This window comes from Miniopterus schreibersii, assembly GCF_964146895.1.
Source record: "Miniopterus schreibersii genome assembly, chromosome: 7".
Classification (NCBI taxonomy): Eukaryota; Metazoa; Chordata; class Mammalia; order Chiroptera; family Miniopteridae; genus Miniopterus; species Miniopterus schreibersii.
Genome location: NC_138108.1, coordinates 47263887 through 47286075, shown reverse-complemented (window position 1 = coordinate 47286075; position 22189 = coordinate 47263887). Strand labels below are relative to the sequence as shown.

The following is a 22189-nucleotide window of genomic DNA, read 5'->3' as shown; positions in this document are numbered from 1 at the left end:
AAGCTGCTGCTTCTGCACACATCTTGGATAAAAGTATTAGATAACTAAGCACCAGAACGTAAAAATACTTCTATGTGGCAAAGGCCTACCTTTCTGAATGACAAAAAAGGTGGTTTTTTGTGTTTCACTTTTCTTAGCATAATTTGCCCCCAAAAAATTGCATATACTGAAACAGCCAGCAGAGGGAGCCTTGATTTCTCAGTGGGTACAAAAAGGGAAACAAAGGATGTTTCGGAAATTACCACTTTAACACTATTAATCCTATGGAGGTCCTGCTTAATATAATTACAAGTTTTATAATAAAGTTTCAATCTATTTTAAATATTCTTAATTCCTTGAATTTTTAAGATAAATCATGTCTACCTCTTATTTTAAGTTCAATAAGAGGAATTTTCTGGTATATACTGTGTGTGTGTGTGTGTGTGTGTGTGTGTGTAAGTCACCTCACCAGGATCTCAAGTGGAGGTTCTCTCTGGCATTTAGAATGGTAACATCAAAAATTTTCTTCAAATCTTGACAGAACTACCCAAACTAATTTGACTTCTGAAACAAAGAGATCATATGCCTGACATTTTGACAAACACAACTGAATGTATATGTCCAAATATGCATGTCCAATTAGGAAGCCATAATCACTTACTGACAGTGACATTTTTGCCAAAATGATTTTTTAATTTCTCTTCTGGAGCAGTCTTGGAGCAAGCATTTTTAATATCCTACAGGGGTAGAAAATCTTTATTCTCTCAGCGGGTTTAATATCTGAAATTACCAAAGGTCTTGCTTCCCTTTTCTGCCAAAGAGATTCTTCTTTTCTAGACTTGGCTCAGGGTGCTGGGGCACAGCCAGGAGAGCCAGCCCTAAGACTGCCCCAAGCCGGAGTCTGAGACTGTTAATCAGCCAGCTATTTTTAATCCGCCTTCACTGCCAAGCGTGGACCGGGCACTGTAGTTTGCAAAACGATACGGGGCACGGGCCCTGTCCTCCTGCAGGTTCAGTGCAGATGCTCACGGCAATGATGGGCGCTGGAGTCTGCTCTGTGAGCAGATCCCAGACCACCAGCTAAGTTATGAGCTTTAGATTCCTCGTTCTGCAAAATGGACCAAATGCTGGCAAACTGATAGCACTCAGCTGATATCAGAAATGTGTTTTGATAATAGTGTTATACTTTGGGTGAGACACTTAACTTCTCCAAGCCTCACTTTCCTCCTCCGAAACTTGGTTTGTCCCTCAACCTTGCAGGGTTCTTAGGAAGATTAAAGAGAATATGTAATCAGTGTTGCTTTTACTTTTATTGGTGTGCATGGAAGGCAGTGAGTACACCAACTGAAAACAGCAGCAAGCTGGAGCCAGATAAGATAACAGAAAGGCCTGGTGGACCAGCCTAGGTGGGCCTTGAGCTCATGGCTTTCTACCACAAGATATGAAACCCAAGAGACATGATGTGAATGTAACAGAGAGAGAAAGGTAGAGAAGGAAAGGTAAACAGCAGGTGAGTATGAAAAGAGCACAATTTTGTTTTGTCAAAAATTGTGTTTATTGAACTAATAGTAATTTATACTGGCTCTGTACCTTCCCTGTGCAGGGCACTTAAGTCCAGTGATGATGAAAAGTGGCCCAGTTCTGCCACCACATCGCTAACATTATAGAAATGTCACCATTATCTACTGAAACAATGTCTACATGCTAGGCACGATTTTACTTCTTTCAGATACACAACCCATGAGTGCCTGCCAGATACTCCCTCGGATAGTGAAAGGAGAAATAATATAACCACCTATTCTCCCCTAACCACCACTTCTCAGCATATAATAGTTGGATTAATTTTTTAAAGTTCAAATTAGAGTCCATCTACAGTTACAGGAAGGAAGCAAAGGAAACAAGCATTTGAAAGACAGGCTATCTTTCTCTCCCTGACTGCGTTATATCAAGGACAACTACTTTTTGTTTGAGTCATTTGCTACATGGAAATTTTTGGATAACCACCTTAATAGGATAGGGCACAAAAAAGTTTAAATTCATAGAAACGGAGATTTTTAAGTGTTTATGGAACTAGTAATGCATGCCATTTTACAGATGCGGGGATTCACATTTGTTGAGCTTCTACTATGTGGCAAGTACTTCTAAACAGTTATCCTATTTATGCCCACAACTCTTCTGTACGGAAGCAATTATTATCTCCAAGACAGAAAAACAGATTCTCAGAAAGGTTTGAAAGAGGAACGGTAAGTCAGCCCCCTGGTCAGGGACAGAGCTGAGCTCACACGCAGGACTTCCTGGCTCCAAAACACACGATCTCTACTACACCACACTTCTGAAAAACTCATTTCTCAGGAAAAAACACATTTTGTGAAAACACAAAGACCATTCATTTCTGTGGCACCCTCCCTTCCTGGGTGAACATGCAAGTAAGTTACCCTGAATAAAAAATTAAAAGGGCAGCAGAAAGATCAAGGTTTGGCAAGAACGAGAACTCTGGATAAACAGCAGGAATACTCACTACCACATCGCGGTCACCTTCCAAGCAAGCCAATCGTCTGAGCTCAGGGCACTGTCTGTGGATTTCCATTAACCTCCCCTATTCAGGAAACCTGCTCTCCCCCCATTCAGCATACCTTCTACTATCTGCATGCAAGAATAATAAAAAATTTGTTCAAAAAGCATAACCATATTTTGCATCTGTCATGACAATAATAAAAATACAAGGGGCAAATATATACTAAATGCCTAATACATCCAAGGCACATGCAGTGGAGATGGCTAGTTACCCACCAGGAGCCACCCTGCCCCTCTCCCTTCCTAATGAATCCTGATTCTGATGAGGAGGGCAGTGAGTTGAGCTCAAGACCTACATTTCCTGGCCTCCCTTGTGCCCAGGTTTAACCATATTTCCTGGCCAGTAAGATGTAAACAGAAGCTCCTGGTTATTTCAGAGTGGCCCATTAATGTCCTTCAGAATTGGCTGGTGTGCCCTAGGTCCTCCCTACACTGTATGCCAGGAAGGTGAACAGGCTGACTGCAGATTCACATTTATCTTTCCATAAAAGGAAAAGGGATACACGGTAAGGAAGATATAAGAGAAAGCAAGAAGCTTAGCTGCCTGAGGACACTGTGAGGCTGCCACATTACTGATTCTTCCTGTAAAGTAAAAGAAAAATAAATCTCTTCCCTGTTTAATATGTTTCTTTTGAGTTTTATGATAACATAAAATTAAATTCAGCCTATCACTGACAAAGTAGTTTAAAAAACCTTTCCCTTATATTTTATTTTATTTTTAAAAAATATATCTTTATTGATTTCAGAGAGAGGGAAGGAGAGGGAGAGAGAGAGACAGAAACATCAATGATGAGAGAGTCACTGATCGAGCCCGCAACCAGGGCATGTGCCCTGACCGGGAATCGAACCCTGATCACCTGGATCCCAGGTCGATGCTCAACCGCTGAGCCACGCCCGGCCAGGCTCCCTTATATTTTAAAAATCTAGTTGTAAGACAAAAAGAGACAAATCTTTAAAATCAAATAGCATAAGATATAGCAAAAATACACAAGATACACAGAGAACAAATGAAGTTAAATTTAAAAAGCCAGAAAGCGTAAGACACATGCCTATGGATAGCTAATAAGAGTCAAATATCAGAAAAGGTAACAACAAAATTGATGTCACAGGACAGCAGTTACTGAATTGAGAAACAAGTAACAAAGGCATGTCCACTGATACTGAATCAAGATACCATTAAGATAAAGGAGAAAGTATTAGAAGGCTTCACCCTGGTACCACAGCCTGAGCTCACACAGGTAATGAACAACCTTCGGAAAAGCAAACAGGAGCCTGAAGTTGTCTCTAGGCCACTGAGCACAAGACTGGGAGCAGAAACAGAGAGAGACAAACAGCGAATGCTGTTCAGAGCACAAGGAGAAAACAATGTGTGGAGTGGAGGCTTCATACGAAGCTGGGGAACTGCGGTATGTTCAGGCCCTGAAGCACAATGACTGTGACATGCATTTGGACTGATTCTGTACATACTTTAAAGGTTCTGGACTAAATAGTGATATGATGTTTCATTTTTTGCAGAATCATTTTTTTTAAAAATTATAGCAATGATTCTAACTGTACGAAGGAAATGAATATAACATAAACTATTCTCTTGTGTAGACGGGGGATTGAATCTTCTCATAAATGGTATTATTCCATATTATACTCACAACTTTCACATTTTCAAAAGGATGTGAATCTTAAGAAAAATATATTCCAAGAATTATCCTTTTTCCTCTGAGATTTCAGAAGACTCTTCAGGGTCATGTGTGTTTTATCAACATCTCTGAAACTATAGTATGGATAAAGAATGCAGAAACGCCTGCAAGCACAATTTACAAAACAACGTTAATCTGACAGAGGCATGGAACATACCTACCCGCAGAATCAGTATATGGACTTTGCAGGCTTTCTATTTCTTTAAAATGGGGATTTTATATTGCATTTAATTTATACCTTACAGTGCTGGAGTCTTTTGTTAACTCTTTGGGACCTTAAAATGTTTTCTTGTTGCAATGTACCAATCTAGAGCTCTAGTTATAAATTGTTTCACTTTCTCTCTGTCTCCCTCCCTCCCTCCCTCACACACACACACACACACACACACAATCACACTCATTTTGTGGCTTACATTTGCTTTCTGAATAAGATGTTTTCTACACTAGAGCATATGGGAGTTGGTGGAGGTAGAAGGGAAGATGAAAGAATTTGCCTAAACTAATTCCAGACTAGAAGTTGAATAGCACCATAAGGCAATTTCATTAACATATTAACTTCAGGAGGTAACAAGTATCTAGGAGAAACACACTGAAAGTCACAAGACCTCCATTCTATTTCTAGCTTTGCCATTGACCTTTTGGGTGACCCTGCATAAGTCACTCAGCACCCATGAGGTTCAGTCTTCTCATCTGAAAAAAAAAAATGCATAACCTAGTAGTTATCTGAGAAAATGCTATGAGATAAAGGATACACTCAAAACCTTTGGTGAGGATGTGATCATTTATAAGGGATATGATAAAACCCTCTACACTAAAACCTTGATTCACTAGAATCAAGGAAATCAGTTCTAAATGCAATTAGAGGAAGTCAAAAAATTATTTCCAATTTGCTTGATGGGGAATCTACCAAAACACTCTGTTCCTCAAAAATCAAGGTGTATCTGATCTGCTACAAAAAAGGACCCATACAATGTTAAGAGCCGTATTTAAAATTCAAGTTCCTAACCACTCTTAGGAGGCTCTTATGGCCAGATAACAATAGCTGATTAGAAATGTAGTCCTTAGTGTTACTAAGCATTTTCAGAAATGCCCTCAGATTTTCAAATGATTAGGATTCCAGTCGGCAAATGGTTTTGCAAGAACTACTCATTAAGGATGAGCAAACTTGCCCGGCCAGTGTGGTTCAGTGGTTGAGCATTGACCTAGGATCCAGGAGATCGAGGTTCAATTCCCAGACAGGGCACATGCCTGGGTTGCAGGCTCGATCCCCAGTGGGAACATGCAGGAGGCAGCCTATCAATGACTCTCTCATCACTGTTGCTCTCTCTCTCCCTCTCTCTGAAATCCATGAAAATATATTAAAAAAAAAAAAAAAGAGGGGATGAGCCAACTTTATGCCAAACCTGTGGGGAAAGTTCCTGCCTTCTTGGGAAAATGAGAAGCTGTCCCCAAAACCCTCTGATAAATGCTTGTACTGATTTGTAAGATCATCGTATTATGGTGCATATAGAAAATGACAAGTTAATTACATTGGGGGGAAAAGCATGGTGTAACCAGAGCAGATGGATGATTTTTGGTGAGAAAAAATACCTAATTTTTAAAATAAGAGATACTAAAATTTTCAGAACAATGGGTCCTTTGGGGATTAAAATGTCAGGTGAAACAAACAGCGTAAGTACTTTCTGCAAATGATAATGTGCTAAATTATATGAACACTTAATACATGTACTCCATGGAAAGGAATAACATAGATTTGGACTTAGAGAATTTTGACTTATGTAATTATTATAATAGAAACCTAGAAAGAAGCTTATTATAAAAAGACCAAGAGAAATCCTAATGATGTGCCCAGTGGCAGCTCAGAACCAACATCAATTATAATCACAGCCTTCCAGAGTACTCTTGGTTTGCTACTTAACAGTCAGAGCCAAGTTGTACTCATATCACTTTACCCTAGACTAACTTTCCTTGAAAATGGTAGCATCTTTCTCTAACATTTTATACTTTAAGAAAATAAAAAATGGTTTAAATATTTTACTATAACTATGAAAATACAAGATAAATTATTTGATTCACAAAATTAGATGCAAATAAGACTTACGAGAGCATTTAATGAAAATCTCTCAGCTATTATCTTACAGGTGAGGAAATAATATCTCTGAGAGTCTAAGTTCCATGCCAAGCTCACACAGACAGTAAGCGGAGAGTCCAGGTGGTTTGCTTTCCACCACCCCAACGCACTGTCCAAAAAGACTACATGATGGACATTTCACGGTCAATCTAAATTGTAATATTAACTGGATAAAGAAGAAAAACATAGGTTTGATATATGTTAATATGCCTTTTTACATTCCCGATGATTAAGAAAACCTATACGGTCATTACCAATGTGCTGCCAAGTCTAAATCAAAATAAAGATTCAAGCTCAAAACAAAATATGTTTAAATTAAATTTGCTTAAAATGAGAGAAAGGCATCAAGAAAGATTACGAACAAATGTTGGCAAAGTTACCATATACTATTCAAGTGCCAAGTAAAGTGTCCCTGGTGAATAAGTGGTGGACAGAATAAGAAAGCAAGTTGAAAACCCAAAAATTAAAAACAACAAAAAAGAGAGGCTTCTGCTTTTAAAATCCACCTTAGTTGTTAGAGTTGTCATTTTCAAATAAATTAAACCATGACCTCTGATTTAATGGAATACACTTAATAGTTAACTAACAGTTAACTATTAAAAGTCAGGCATGGAAATAAACACTGACGTTTCTAGTAGCCCCAAAATCATTCAGAGAGAATACTGCAAAATAAATAAGTAAATGTGTTTGGGTGCTTTCTTTTTCTATGCAAGAGATGTGATTATTTAAAGAATCCAATACAATAGTCTTACTTGGTATATTTTCAATGGAAGTTTCTTTCATGTATTCATGTATAGTTTTACTTAAATGGTACATTACACAGTGTATTTATTACCTTATAAAATACACTGCTGCAAGACATGAAAATAATCTTTGCAGAAAACTATTTCCATCCACAGGCTTGATTGCATTAATAATTAACAGAAAGCCCTTTCACAGGGAAATTTACTGGAAAGTTTTTCTTAAGCAAATAGGGAGAAACTCAATAGAAATGGGTAAAAACCAGAGGATAATAAACTGGTGCCACATGTGTAAACAGTAAAACAATTATATAGTCCATTCAAAAATGAAGATGGATGTATTATAAATTATAGAGAAATTATAAATTACTGTTCCTCAGTAAACAAATATAAAACATAATAGCTAGCAGACTTCTATTGCACTGAAGGCAAAGAAGCCTGAAGTTACGGGGGGGGGGGGGGGGGTAAAAGCTTCAATACAGTCTCTAAATCACAATGCCCTGAAATTGAGACCACACTGCTTTTACAAGGAGCTTTTACTACAGAGATGTTCTAGCTAACGCAGCATGTTATTTCCCCCCCTAGTCTAAATCCAATAATACATTCTTTAATTACCTGTAGCCTCAACGAATTATATAGTCTCTCCCGGGATATGTAACTAAAGTTTCCAACATATTAATAAACACACAGTAACAGAAAAAAAAAAAACAGCAAGAAAAAAGGGCAAAAACAGCCACATACCCTCTTCTGTAGAACTATTGGCGTTATTGCAGGTAGAGTGACTCTTCTCGCACTCAAACTCATGCCTGCTCGTCTTAGAATGATCCCCTCTCGTAGATCATGGACGAAATGAAAGAAATCTTTTATAGTTACTCCTTGGGAACCTCAGGGCTCAGTGCAAAGAAACAACCAGGAAAGCAATAAATGTCACCCTGCTTATGTGATTCCAATCTACCCAAAGCCAATTAAGGATGGCTGTGGGACAGGACAAGGCAGGAACCAATCAAAGCACAGAAAACTCTGCCTTTGTCCTTGGAAACACATTCTGATACTTTTGTTGATGATATTTAAAGAACCAGATTAACAGGCATCTAGTTCAGTTACTTTTTTTTCCAAAACAGTGCAATTCAATGCCATCTTTGTTGACAGGGCAGTTCTGTCTTTACTTTACTAAAAGATTTCAACATATGGCAGATAAGAAACTGTTTACATTGGTCTATTTAAAGTATATAAATAGGCAGATGAACTAAATTTACTTATGCTATTCATAAAATTGATAAATGAGTCGATTGGAATGTATTGTAGAGTCACAAAAAATAATCCTGAAGTTAGAATTGTTCCAAAAGTGTTAATTTACATATTAAAATAAAAGATTCTTAATATACATATATGCATTTCATCTCCTAAACAGCTAAAATTTTAGTATTGTGGACCTTTCAGCTATCCTTGAGGTTACACATTCAACCATGGTTGTTAAAGATTACCTAAACAATCAACCTAAAAATGAGGTTAAATATAAAAGGGGCATTAAATTATAATATGTGAATCTCAAATGCTTGTTTTTAAAAAGCACAGATCGGTGTAACTTAGCATATCTCATTTAATGAAAAACACTTAAACAATAATCACTGCTAAAAGCAATATCAAAATTTTAATTATCACTTTGCCTTTTTTCTTACAATAACTAAAAATTGTATCGTATGCTTTGGAGAGTTGGGGGAGGGTCAAAACTAAACATTGTTTGCTAACAAGGAAACTTTTAATAAAGTCTAAATAAAAACTAAAAGAAACACTAAAACATGATAAAAGGCACTGCAATATTAAAACTAATCTGAGTTTTTATAATTACAAAATCCTTCCTGAACTGACGTTTTAATAAGCACCTACTCAATGCTCTTCAACCACGACACACGGAAGGACCCCCTGCCATCAGCACGAGGGGAAGTCCTCGTAATTTCTAGATCACAACATGACTGCTATAATCACAAGGCAAAATGAAAGATTCTCGGCCACTCAAACACAAACTTTCCACTTTGTTACCCAGGTTGTTATTAGGCAGGTTCACTTTACGGCTTTACACTTGGGTGTGTTTTATGTGCATGGTGATCTCATATGCCTCAAAAAAAAAGAGGAACACTGCCCACTTTACAAACTCTAGGGTTTCCTACTTTGAATTTCAAAAACTATAATCTCTCACAATGGTAACTGAGGGGAAGAAAATTCATTTACTGTAAGAAGTCACAGACATACACCAATAATGAACTATGAGAAAGGAAAACTAAGAAAAGAATCCCATTTACAATTGCATCAAAAAATAAAATAAAATACCTAGAAATAAATTTAACCAAGGAAGTAAAAGACCTGTACTAAGAAAGTTATAAGATACTGAAGAAAGAAATTGAAGAAGATACAAATAAATGGAAACATATACTGTGTTAATAGATAGGAAAAATTAACATTGTTAAAATGCCCATACTACCCAAAGCAATCTATAGATTCAATGCAATTTATATCATAATACCAAAGGTGTATTTCACAGAACTGGAAGAAATAATCCAAAAATTTATATGGAACCACAAAAGACAGCGAATAGCCACAGCAGTCTTGAGAAAAAAGAACAAAGTTGGAGAAATCATGCTGATATCAACTATACTACAAGGTTATAGTAATCAAAACAGCATGGTACTTGCATAAAAAAAGACATAGATCAATGAAATAGAATAGAGAGCCCAGAAATAAACCCATGCCTATATAGTCAATTAATATTTGACAAAGGAGGCAAGAACTTACAATGAGGTAAAGACAGTCTCTCCCATAAATGGTGTTGGAAAAAATTGGACAGCTACATGCAAAAAATGAAACTAGACCACCAACTTACTCCATACACAAAAATAAACTCAAAGTGGGTTAAAGATTTAAATGTAAGACTTGACACCATAAAAATCTTAGGAGAAAACAGAGGCAGTAAAATCTCGAACATTTCTCTCAGTGATATTTTTTCTGATATATGTCTTCAGACAAACAAAACAAAACAAAAATAAACAAATGGAACTACATTAAACTAAAAAGGTTTTGCAAAGCAAAGGAAACCATCAACAAAATGAAAAGACAACCCACTGAATGGGAAGACATATAGTATTTGCCAATGATACATTTGAGAAAGGGTTAATATCCAAAATTTATAAAGAACTCATACAACTCAACACCAAAAAGACTCAAACAATCCAATTAAAAAATGGGCAAAAGACCTAAACAGACATTTCTCCAAAAAGGACATAGCGATGGTCAATAGATATATGAAAAGATGCTCAACATCACTAATGATCAGAGAAATGCACATTAAAACTATAATGAGATATCACCTCACAACTGTCAGAATGGCTGCCATCAATAAGTCAGCAAACAGGTGTTGGTGAGGGTGTGGAGAAAAGGGAACCTTTGTGCACTGTTAGTGGGAATGCAAATTGGTGCGGCCACTATAGAAAACAGTACAGAGGTTACTCAAGAAATTAAAAATGGAGTTGCCTTATGATCCAGTGATTCCACTTCTGGAGATTTATCCGAAGAAACCCCAAACACCAATTCAAAAGAATATATGCACCCATGTTCACGGCAGCGTTATTTACAAGAGCCAAGCTATGGAAGCAACACAAGGGCCCATCAATAGACCAGTGGATTAAAAAAGCTGTGGTACATATACACAATGGAGTATGACATGGCCATAATAAAGAATGAAATCGTACCATTTGTGACAGCATGGATGGACCTAGAGGGTATTATGCTAAGTGAAATAAGTCAGTCAGAGATAGACAAATACCATATGACTTCAATTATATGTAGAATCTCAAGAATATAAACAAACAAAACAAAAATTGACTCAAAGATGAAGGGATTGAGAAGTACAGACTGGAAGTTACAAAACAGTCATGGGGATGTAAAGTGAAGCATAAGAAATATAGTCAATAATATTGTAATAACTATGTATGGTGCCAGCTGGGTACCGGAAATATAAGGGAGAACATTTTGTAAGGTATAGGACTGTCTATCCACTATGCTATATACTATACTGAAACTAATACAAAATAATATTAAATGTAAACTGTGATTGAACAGAATGTTATTTTAAATGTGAGATAAAAATAAAAAAATAAAAAGATCTAGTTTGGGGCATTCATTTGATCCTTATCGAGTTAGATTTGTCATGGTCTTTAAAAATAAAACTGCATACTAACAAAAATCTACTAATACCGGGAAGGGAGTTGCCATTTGTGAACTAAAAGCATCCGGTTTAACCTTTCTGGCAGGCCAACAATAACACAGCCCACAGTAACTACATAGTCTCAAGATTATTGCCTATATTTGGCTTTTTCTTTCTTCTTTTCTCCATTTAGTCTTTGAATAATCCAAAGAAGTATGATCTCTGGTTTCAAAAATGGAGTGTCATCATGACCAAAGCGATTCATGAAGCAAAGTACCTACAAAGTGCCAGGCACTGAGTTAGGCAGTAAAAACATATTGATGAAAAACATATGGTCACTGCCTCGTAGTGGAACAGAGATATTTGTTAACAAATTTTTTAAAAAATCACACTCAGGAGTGGGCTAAGTAAGTATAATAATGATTAAATGCCAAACACGAGGGGTGCAGCAAGGCAGAGAAACCACACATCAGAGGTGAGATCAGGGCAGGCTTCATGAAGGAAATGGCATTTGCTTTGAAATGTGATGAGGGGGAAAGAATATGCATAATGCAATAACTGATGTGGATATAGTGAGGTTCTCAAAGCTGACTCCAAAGTATGTGGAAATCAAAGATGCTGTTTGATGTCACACTATGGAGCTTTTTAAACGCTACACTGAATCCTTCAAGTCAAAACAATTTCCATAGTTATGTCTGTATTTATTACGCAGCATACTTGCTCTATAAGGGCTTAAAAAACATTTTACAGACAACTAACTGCTGATGTGTGATTGTCATCTCTTCGGAACACTAGAAAATTGAAGTTCCTCAGTTTTCAGTGAAAAGCACACAGAGCAAAATGTAACATTCTGTGACTCTCTGTTACGGAAAGGGTATCTGTCTTTGAAAAATAAAACTCACATATACTTTTCAGAGTCAACAGGCTGAAAGACTAATTGGGTCTAAGATGCAATCTCCTTAGACTGTCGCAGGTCTTTATTTCCAAAAATGAAATTTTGACATAACAGTGTTTTGAACTTAATATAGGAGGGTCAGCAATGAAGTACTATAGAATAGTACTGTCTATTAGTTTATTTTTTGCTCAATTTTTTGATAGAATGAGTGTGAATTTTGCCACTCAAAATGTGCATATCAAGGTTTCAATGTGAATTAAGAACAAAAAAAAATAACTATTATAATGATTATTAATAATATTTATGTAAGCACCCAATATGTGCCAGGCAATGAGCTAGTTTTTATTTTATATTCACAGCTCTATGAGGTAGGCATTAGCTATTCAACAGATAATGAAACTAGGTCAGAAGAGCAGACAGCTAAGAAATGGTCTCAGATAAAAGTACATATTGAACAGGAACTTGCCCAAGTTCACAAAATACATAAGCCAATAAGTCAAGGTGAAAACCGCATCTGGCCATCTTCAAGACACTCTACTATTCCACCCAACAATATTGTCTCTGGCATTGTATTACATAGTTTGATATACTATCAGCATAAAATGTCATCCTCTACAGCTCTAGTTTCTGATGTACCTAAGTGTTTGTTTTACTAACTCAATAAATGTGTATTGAGGGCCTTACTATGTGTAACATACTATGCTATTTACCATGGGGAACCCAAAGGTAATCAACTTCTGATTCCTGTTTACCAAAGAAGCTGACACATTGTGACATGTGAACAATTAGTCAGAGTAGTGTATAAGCTGGGATCTGGGCAGAAGAAGAATGCCACATAAGCACAGCCAACATCCAGGTTCCAAGCCTGCCTTTCAAACCACTTCTCCCAGTCAACATTAACAAAAGCTTGTTGGAGCTCCCAAAAGCACATTCTGCATCCCTATCTCTTCATATGTAATGTTCACTCACTAAACCCCACAATCTTTCAAGGCTCAAGACAAGCCACACCACTTCTGACAGTTTCCTTGATCATGCATCCTTCAAGCATCTCTTTTTTCCCCCACAAGTTACCCTGGAATTGAGAAGTAGAATAGGAGAGAGAGACAGCAAGCACATCAATTGCCTATTAAGTGTGAGACAGTTTGCGTGCAATTTCATTTTATTCTAACACACTTATCAAGAAGATACTATTTAATCCCATTTTACAGATTCCAACCATATACATCTTTTCCATATTGTCTCTTTACCCTTTACCATATACTAGTTTAGCCAAGCTTCAACTACTGTTTCTTATATATATGTGCACATTATATCATTTGAAATGTAGGCTCCTTGAGGGTAGGGACATGTCTAACTTTATCACACTGTCTACCTGGTGGCTTTATATAGGAAAAAAATGCTATAAGACAGAAAAATGCATTACTAAGTCCTACAAATACTTCTTTAGCCAGCCAATCGACCAATCTCCTGTCATATATAAAACACACTTGCACTGTCCTTCACTTTCCCCTGTATATTGTGCTATTGTGCTACCCACTGGGGTAGCTCATTGCCTATTCAGATCCACTATCTCCCTCAATGACTCAGATCAAAATTCACCCCTCCAAGAAGTCATTCTTTCATCTGAGTTGCATCATTCTTTGTTTTGGACTTTTTTTAGGACTTAAAATTTTCCATTTTTCATGTCTTGCTCTGTATTTGCTAATACATTGCTTTGATAACGAATAAACCCTTTCATAGGCCCTTTTTTTGGCCTAACAGAAAATATAATCCTTAAGGGTTGGACCCAGGCTCCAATTTCCTCCGCTGCTCCCAGAATACCTAGCAAAGTGCTCTCTCTGTACACAGTAGGCATTATGTTCACGCACAGTCAATGTGGAAAGATTAGTCACTCTGGTTACACAGAGAACAAGCCTCCTTTCTCGTCTTAACAATTGCTAGCCTTATGATTTATTCTGAACGAAAGCACAGTCTTTTTCATGGGAACATTTGGATATTCTTTTGCAATCTGACAGTTAAGCTACTGGTCAGTAGTGTGAACACTGAATTTAACTGTTATCCTGAGAACACCAGTTTCACAAAAATCTTAAATATTTTGTTATAGTAATTAACAGTCTAAATCTTTAGACCTAAACTCAGTACCTATAGTTCTACCTGCTCAACTTACTCAACTAAGGCCCTTCGCTTCCCTAGGTATATGACATGGCATCAGTCTTCACACTTGATGAGCCTGATCTAATCTACCTCTATCCTATTTTCCCCTCCACTTTGACAGCTATTTCCTTCTGACAGGATTTCTCATTGGTTTGAACTCTAATGGAAAATTTCTTCTTTCAGAGAAATCACTGAATGACTTATAAGCCCAAGTGATGGTAAATATTAGCAATCCACAGCTCATTCAAGTATTTAAAAAGCGCCTATGTTATTCTACACCTGACACTTTTCTAGGAGCATTATGATGACCTACCAAGGAATTATTATCAACAGGAGGGCAGACAGACAGTTGAAAAAACAATGTGCTGAGTTCTGTAACCAAGTATAAATAAAGTTCTGGAACCACAAAAGAGAAAGAGTTGAACTTCACCATGAGGTAGCAGACAAATCCCCCAAGACGACAAAGGATTCAAGAACGAATATAATTCCAGGTAAAGGGAAAGTATACAAAGACAAGTCTGGAAAAATATGGAGGGGGTAACCAGGCAGGAAGAGGCATGCTGAAGAGTTTAACTTTTGTCCTCAAAGGTAGCACTATTTGATAAGTTGTGAATTTTACCTCAGTGTTGAAGATGAACTGTTATTTCTCAGAATAGTAACCAGAAACAAGGAAAACAGAAAGACTTAAGTGAGCCAAAGAGAGAAACCTACCAAATTAGAAAGTCAAGATTTCAGAGATGGCAAGGAGGCAGAAACAGCAGCATCAGGCAGCCAAATACATACAAAAGTCATTCACTTTTTCCTGTATATAAGCTTACAGAATAAGCTATAATTTTTAAAAGTACAGACTATAAGAGATAAACATCTTGTCTAAACTCTTTAGATTTTAGATACTTTAAGGTTTTCTTAAGAAAAATAATTGTTAAAATTTTGCAGATTAGGTGAAGAGAACAGTCAGAAAACAAGCACCTTTCTTTCCTCATATCCCCAAAACCTTAAAATGACAAAAGAAAAAGAAAGAAGAAGATAAGGAAAGGAAAAATTATTTTCTTGGTAAGAAAGAAAAAACCTTTTTTAAAACTGCTGGGGTTTAAGAAAGTTACCGTCAGTAAACTATTAATTTAAAAAATTTCTAGAACCTAGAAAGTTATTAGGACTAAACTGATAAGAATATATGAAATTACAGCCAGAATTTATATATCAGAGAAATAAGATGAAAGCAGATTCAAGAAATTATACTTAGAGTATATCTAGAGAAAATATAAGCTCATTGTAAATATTATAATGCAGAGGCAAATGCAACCCAGAACTTCCAAGAGACCAAAATATATATATATATGTATATATATAAATAATTGCACATTAATAATAGACAACCAACGTTCACTAAACATTTGAAGAAAACAAACAGCATGAAAATGAGTGTAAATATGAACCCCTTCAAAAAATGAGAGATATTTCAGAAAAAAATTTAGAATTTTTTAAAAAGTCTAGCTGAACTCCTACGATAGAGTTAAGATTCAAGGTGCTTAGTACTGATAAAATAGAATGCTCTGTTATGTAAAAGTAGCAACCAAAGAAGCACACCATTCTTGGATATTGTAAGTAATATGGAAATATAATAACATAATGAACAAAGTTAAAAACTAGTAAGTAGTATGGGAGATAAATTTCAGTCTCATATAATGTGAAGGGAAAAGTCAAAGAAATGAAAAGAAAAAAAAAATCTCAAAAGACCAACACATACAGAATATGAATTATAAAGAGTAAAAAAACAAAATGGAAAAATAAAAAAGAAGAGATAGAAGAGAAGTCCCATGAGCTGATGAAAGTTACTATACAGATGGTTAAGTAATTTGAATGAAAAAATACTGGGAATTTGACAACTTCAAAGAGAAAAAAAAAAATTCTCAACACTTCCTTAGAGAAGAATTAATGTTTACCTGCAATGTATGAGAATCAGACTGGTATCAGAACATTATGTAATTTCTCATCAATATCCCTCATGAATATAGACACGAAAAAATAACAGAAACTAAAGGATACCAGAAACTTATCTCTGCAGGGAACACCATACCTCTGTAACAGTGGAAAGTCATTATATTAAGAAAAGCTTCATATCTTCCCATTTCCACTAGCTTAAAGAAATAAAGACTTAAAAAAAAATTCAAACACACAAAAAGAAAACTCTTTCTATTTAGTACTTGGACCATGACTGTCTTCCTCATGATTTTCCTATAAATATGTTCCCAAAAAATCCCACCCCCTTTAAAAATTAGTACTAAAACGGAATCGTCATGGATCAAACCTGTGCAAACATAGTATGAATGAAAACAAAGGAGAAAAGGTACAGGAAAAACAAATGGCAGATGAGAGGTACTTGCAAAAAAAGTGCTGCCTAAGATAAGATATAAATTAAGATCACACATTAAACCAAGAATAAAAGTAATAAGCAAAATCATATCTGTTCACATACAGAGCACAAAATTAAAAGCATAAGAAACATTGAGATGAGAAGAGATGAAACATCAGATGGCAGAGCTCAAGAGATTTAACTGCTATGTACTGAAATCTATAGTGAAATCAGAGTAATAGTGAAACAGATAACAGATGCAAGAACAGCAGCCAAAGAGAGAAGAGAAACTGCTACAAATTTAAGAAGTATTAGAAATGGAGATCTAAAGACAAGCAAAGGATATAGATATATAATACATGTAACTGGAATCTCCAGAGAAGAAAACCAAAATAATGGAAAATAATAAATATATAAAGATAAAATATGAGAAAATTTTTAGTAAGAAAATACTTATTGAAAGGGGCACCCAGCTCCCCAGAGAAACTCCCTTTAACAGTCAACAGTAAGACACAGAGTAGTTACTGGACTTCAAATTTTAAAAATCCTTTGGAGATCAGGGCAAAAAATTCTAATATCTTATAAATGGGGGGGGGGAAGGGGCGTGTAAGATCAGTCTCTTGTATTTCTCCACAACATTCAACAGGTTCAGTAGACCCCACTAGTTATTCCCCTGGATGGAGTAATGTCCATGAAATCCTTTGGGAAAGAAAACTTATATGAGATTTTCAAACCCAGCCAAACTCATTAATTATAAAGACAACAGACAAAGGCTGCATAAAGGAAGAGGCTGTGGACCTTAAAAGGGAAGGATTTCACTGGCGTAAACGGGAGGCAGGGAGAATTCCAGGCATGGGAAGGGAACCTGGGATAGATTTGGTAGCAGAGCAATATATTTGGATTAGACTGAATGAATATGAGAATAGCGGGATGCAAGACTAGAATGCTTCCCTCCAGTCAATCTTTTGGACAACTTGAAAATTAAGTTTAAGAATCTGATGTTCATTTTGTAGGCAATGGAGGTCCAGTGAAGATTTTTAAGCAGTGATGTGACTAAAGCTGTCCTTCTGGGAATATTAATCTGGCAAAATTCGGCAGATGAATCCTTAGAGCCTACTGAACTTCCACAGACTCCTACCTTATAATAAACTGTTGTCACCCTGTTATTTAACATTCTATCTCCTGTTTCCACATATGCTTTGACTCCTCTTGTGCTGACCTCTGAATTTGCCATATAACACAGGCTACAGTATCCAAAGAAGCCTTCAGGAGTGAGCCAGTGCTGCCTTGAAGAAGAACATAGGAATGTCCAATAACCTTCGTGCTAAAAACAGCCCAGGCATCACTTTAAGAGCCAGAAGTCTATATTTAGATTCAAGGGCCTTGATCAAAATGATAAGCTTAGAGGAGCAAGGCATCTGAAGGAGAAAGAATAATTACCATATCGGGTACTGGCCTCCTGGGGATCATAACTTCCACTTTATAATAATGCAACTGATGATCAAAGATGTTAGAGGTTAACTTGCTCAAAACCACAATGCTGACATAATGCTTGGCAAAATTTGGACCCAGAAGGGGAAAGCAGAAGAAATGCATAATGTTCTCTTAGCTGAATACAAGACTGCAGGTTTGAGATTAAATGAGCCTACCAAGTACAGAGCAGGAATAGTGAATGTTTTAACACAATATTTTAAACATTTTAGTGACAAATCGTAACTCCAACAATAAGAAAAAACTGCAAAGCTTCCAAAGAGAAGATTAAGAACCAATAAACAAATCAAAACAAAAAGTTACAAATAAACAGAAATCAAATTGGCAACAAACTTTTTATCTTCAAAACTGGATGCTGACGGACAGGGGATTAATAGCTTCAAAGTTCTGAGAGTAAACTTATTTTGAACCTATACCTAGATCAATTATTAAACAAAAGTGGGGGTCAAGTGAAGACATTCTTAAAAACAGAGCTTTCTTCTCTTAATTATAAACAAACACCCTATGTGTTTCAGGCATGGTATTCGGCAGTCATTATTTCACATGCATTGCTCTGACCAAGACAGTTTTTCTGCATAAAAAGTTGTCTTTCAGTTAACTTTTTCAAAATTTCAGTTTATTAGCCCTGGACAGGTGGCTCAGTTGTTTGGCGCATCATCACATACACCAAAAGGTTGCAGGTTCGATTCCCACTCAGGGCACATAGCTAGGCTGTGGGCTTGATCCCAGGTCCGGACATATTCGGGAGGCAACAGATCGATGTTTCTCTCATATCCTCTGGTGCGGATCAAAAAAATAAAAATTCTGTTTATTAGAATGCTGTATTTTCCAAACATCCTCATCTCCAGTATTTTTATAGATAGGTATTTTTAATACTGGAATTGACAGAGTAATGTCAATTATTGTTTGTAGCTATCAATTTTCATACCACAAATTAACAAACTTTACTGACGGGGTGGGAAGGGGTGGGAAAGTAAAGGAAAGGAAGGGAAAGGAAGGGAGGGGTCGGGCAGTCAATAAGGTGAAACTCCAATAAATAATTGAGGGCAAAGATATTTATTCACTTTTATTTCCCCCAATTCAGAGTCTGCTAAGCTTAACAATCAGAAAATGACACTTAGGATTATCTCCCAAAGCAAATTTTTATTCTAGATATTAGGACCCACTGTAAAGAAAACTGCAGCTGCCATAAAAATTTTCTCACAGAAGTAAAAAGACCACATGAGATAGGCAGTGATGTGGAATCACTGCCCACAACACCAGAAGGAGGTGAGGGTGTGAAGGGTCTTTCCAAAGATGGTGTTTGTCATGGCAACGCCTGATATAAAACAGAGAGTCCCAAAGAGAGCCCCTGTACTGTTCAGGACTTCACTCCTACTCAATCCAATCCTCCCACACTCAAATCACAGTGGTCACCAGAACAGTTCTTTTTCTTTCTTTAATTTATCTTCATTGTTGAAAATACTACAGATGTCCCCCTTTTATCCCACTGATCCCCTCCACCCTGCACCTGCCTCCCCCTGCCAAAATAGTTCTTACAACAAATGAGATGGTCAAGTTCTCGTCAACGTGTTTTGTGCCTTCACAATTTCTCTAGGTAATAGGATTTAAACCTAGAACAAGCTTTTAAAAATATTACACCACATGGAAAAATGCATTTAATATTTAAGTGATTCATTTAATGGTTTTATAAGGATAAGAAAACTTCCGACAGTGCCCAGACAAGGGTACGCAAGAAATGCAGAAATGCTGCCAACGTACCTCCTCCTAACAGCAACATCCTTATGTTCTCTCATTAGGCTCTCCTGAGCAGACTGGGTAGAACTACTGAATTAAATAACGGCCAAAGAATTTCTCTATTCAATTCAACAGACCATCTGGCCGGGTATGCTGTTTCTGCCAGTGGTCACAGCAGAAACTTAGAGGAAGCAAATGTGGACATCATTATAAAGCTGTATGTAGGGAAAATATTCTTAACTGTAAGTGTGGGAGAACATGAATTTTTTGACCACATGCTCAAATATTTATGAGGTGTGACTATGTGATAATGATGCTGATTTAACAAATATACCAGAATATACAGGTGCAGCAAACCTTCCAAAGCGACTGTCTCTGAAGTTATACAGGTAGATCCCATCATGTGGCATTACATTCCAAATTATTTTTAAAAATAAACCTTTTTTTTCCCCAGTCATCTTTATCCATTTGTCTTTATTAACAAAGATGAGACCCTTATTTTCTGGCATAAAGGGGAAGAAGTTATAAGCTATTTTAGTAACATGGTTCTAAAGTCAATGCAGTAGTTCTGAATGTTCAGCTTCCTGCAGGGAAAGCTATTCTGAGAAAAAGACAGTTTCTGTTTAAACCTCCCAGAACTTTATTAAAAGTCCCAATTCAGATAAATCATTCCAAAAATTTCTTTGAGCTAGCATTCATGTAACGATACATATCAGTTGCAGACAAAATTGAAGTAGAATTACACCTTTTACACATTGAATGTAACATTACAGTACCTAGAGGTCTCTCCTGGAGCCAATGTGTACATTTACAGACATTTTATAGGAGCTGAATTATAAGGGGGTATTCAACTGCTATTTATAGGGATTTATGGTTATTGGGTTTTTGCTTTCATGATGAGATCCTGTAGGATGTATTTAGTTGAAATTACAACTATAATAATACCATGCCTCTGGAAAAAATACTATCCTAGTTAAAATATTCTACTTTCCAGTTCCATGGAAGATGTCACACAAAAAGTTTTAGACATCCTGTATTCTCATTCTAACAATGTGCCTCTCTACAAGCAGTTTTTATATTCCTCCTAGGGACCAACAAAACGTTCAAGTCAAGCAGGAAATACAGAGCCTCATTAACTGCTTCCTACACTTCCTAGGTTGAGGGCTCATGTCATTCTCCAGAATTGGCTCACAACAACTTTTTGCTCTTTCTCAAAATCGGATAGTCACAAGGAATTAAGATCAGTCACCAGTGGGAATGTTTGTTAAGATTGCTATCAATCTCTAAAAATGAGTCAGTTGTTCCAAAACTACTGAGTAGTAACAACACTCCCTAGAATCAATGTCATGTCCCAGTGGCTACCTTGAATGAGACCGAACTCATCTTGATGTGTCAATTCCGGAATAAAAAACAAATTGCGCGATGGTAAGCCACCCCCAAATGAAACTGAACTGAACAGTTTGGAGGAGGGAAAAGCAACAAAACTATTATTTAGATTATGATCTAGTGCAAATTATTCTCTTCTCTATATACAGCACATAGCACCCTGGCCCTGGATGACTCCTACAAGATTAAACACATCTCTTCTACAGCACTGTTTCACCTGCTCCTATGACTGAAATTACTTCGATAGTGCTTTATACCAGTAGTTGCACTCTCTAAAATTTTACAAACAAGACACAATCATATTCTTCATTCTTTGTAAATATTAACTCCACTATTTTGCTATTATAAAACAGAGACAGACTCAGAGAGGAAGCAGACAGCTTCGGTTGGGGAGGGTGGGGAGGGGTGTGGAGGGACTGAGCAAAAAAGGAAAAAAGAGAGAAAACTCATGAACATGGACAACAGTGTGGTGATTGCACAAAAGGGGGTAGAAGAGGGCATAGAAGGGATAAATGGTGATGGAAAAAATAAAATAAAAAAATTAAAAAATCATGGTGATCTGATCTATTCTGATGGTGACCAAATCAATGGTGACTGATCTATTCTAATCCATATTTGCAAAACTGCCACTTGATTTATTTTGCAAACAGCTACATCACATGTGTAAGAATAATATGGCAATACTTGGCTATAATCCTAATCAACTCTGCAATTTGTTAACCCAGTACAATTATTTGGCCTAATGAATTTCTATCAACCCTAAAAAATTACTTTCAGTTCTAATATTAAGCTGATTGGAATTTTCTGTATATTTTAAGGAGAGCAGTGAATGAGATAAACTGAAACTTAAAAATACT

General features: G+C 36.5%; 1 protein-coding gene across 3 annotated transcripts in view; it reads right to left on the bottom strand.

Annotated features, from left to right (window-relative positions):
- The window catches only part of GRB14 (growth factor receptor bound protein 14), a 134914-nt gene that overhangs the window by 51576 nt on the left and 61149 nt on the right, over positions 1-22189 (bottom strand). Inside the window, exon 1 of one of the 3 annotated variants that reach the window (XM_081143268.1) lies at positions 7860-8081. The exons of the other annotated variants lie outside the window; for them this stretch is intronic. Coding sequence (XP_080999394.1) covers positions 7860-7922 — 63 coding nt within the window. The 5' untranslated portion in view covers positions 7923-8081. Of the gene's footprint in view, positions 1-7859; positions 8082-22189 lie in introns of those variants that run through there. 3 annotated transcript variants of the gene reach the window in all.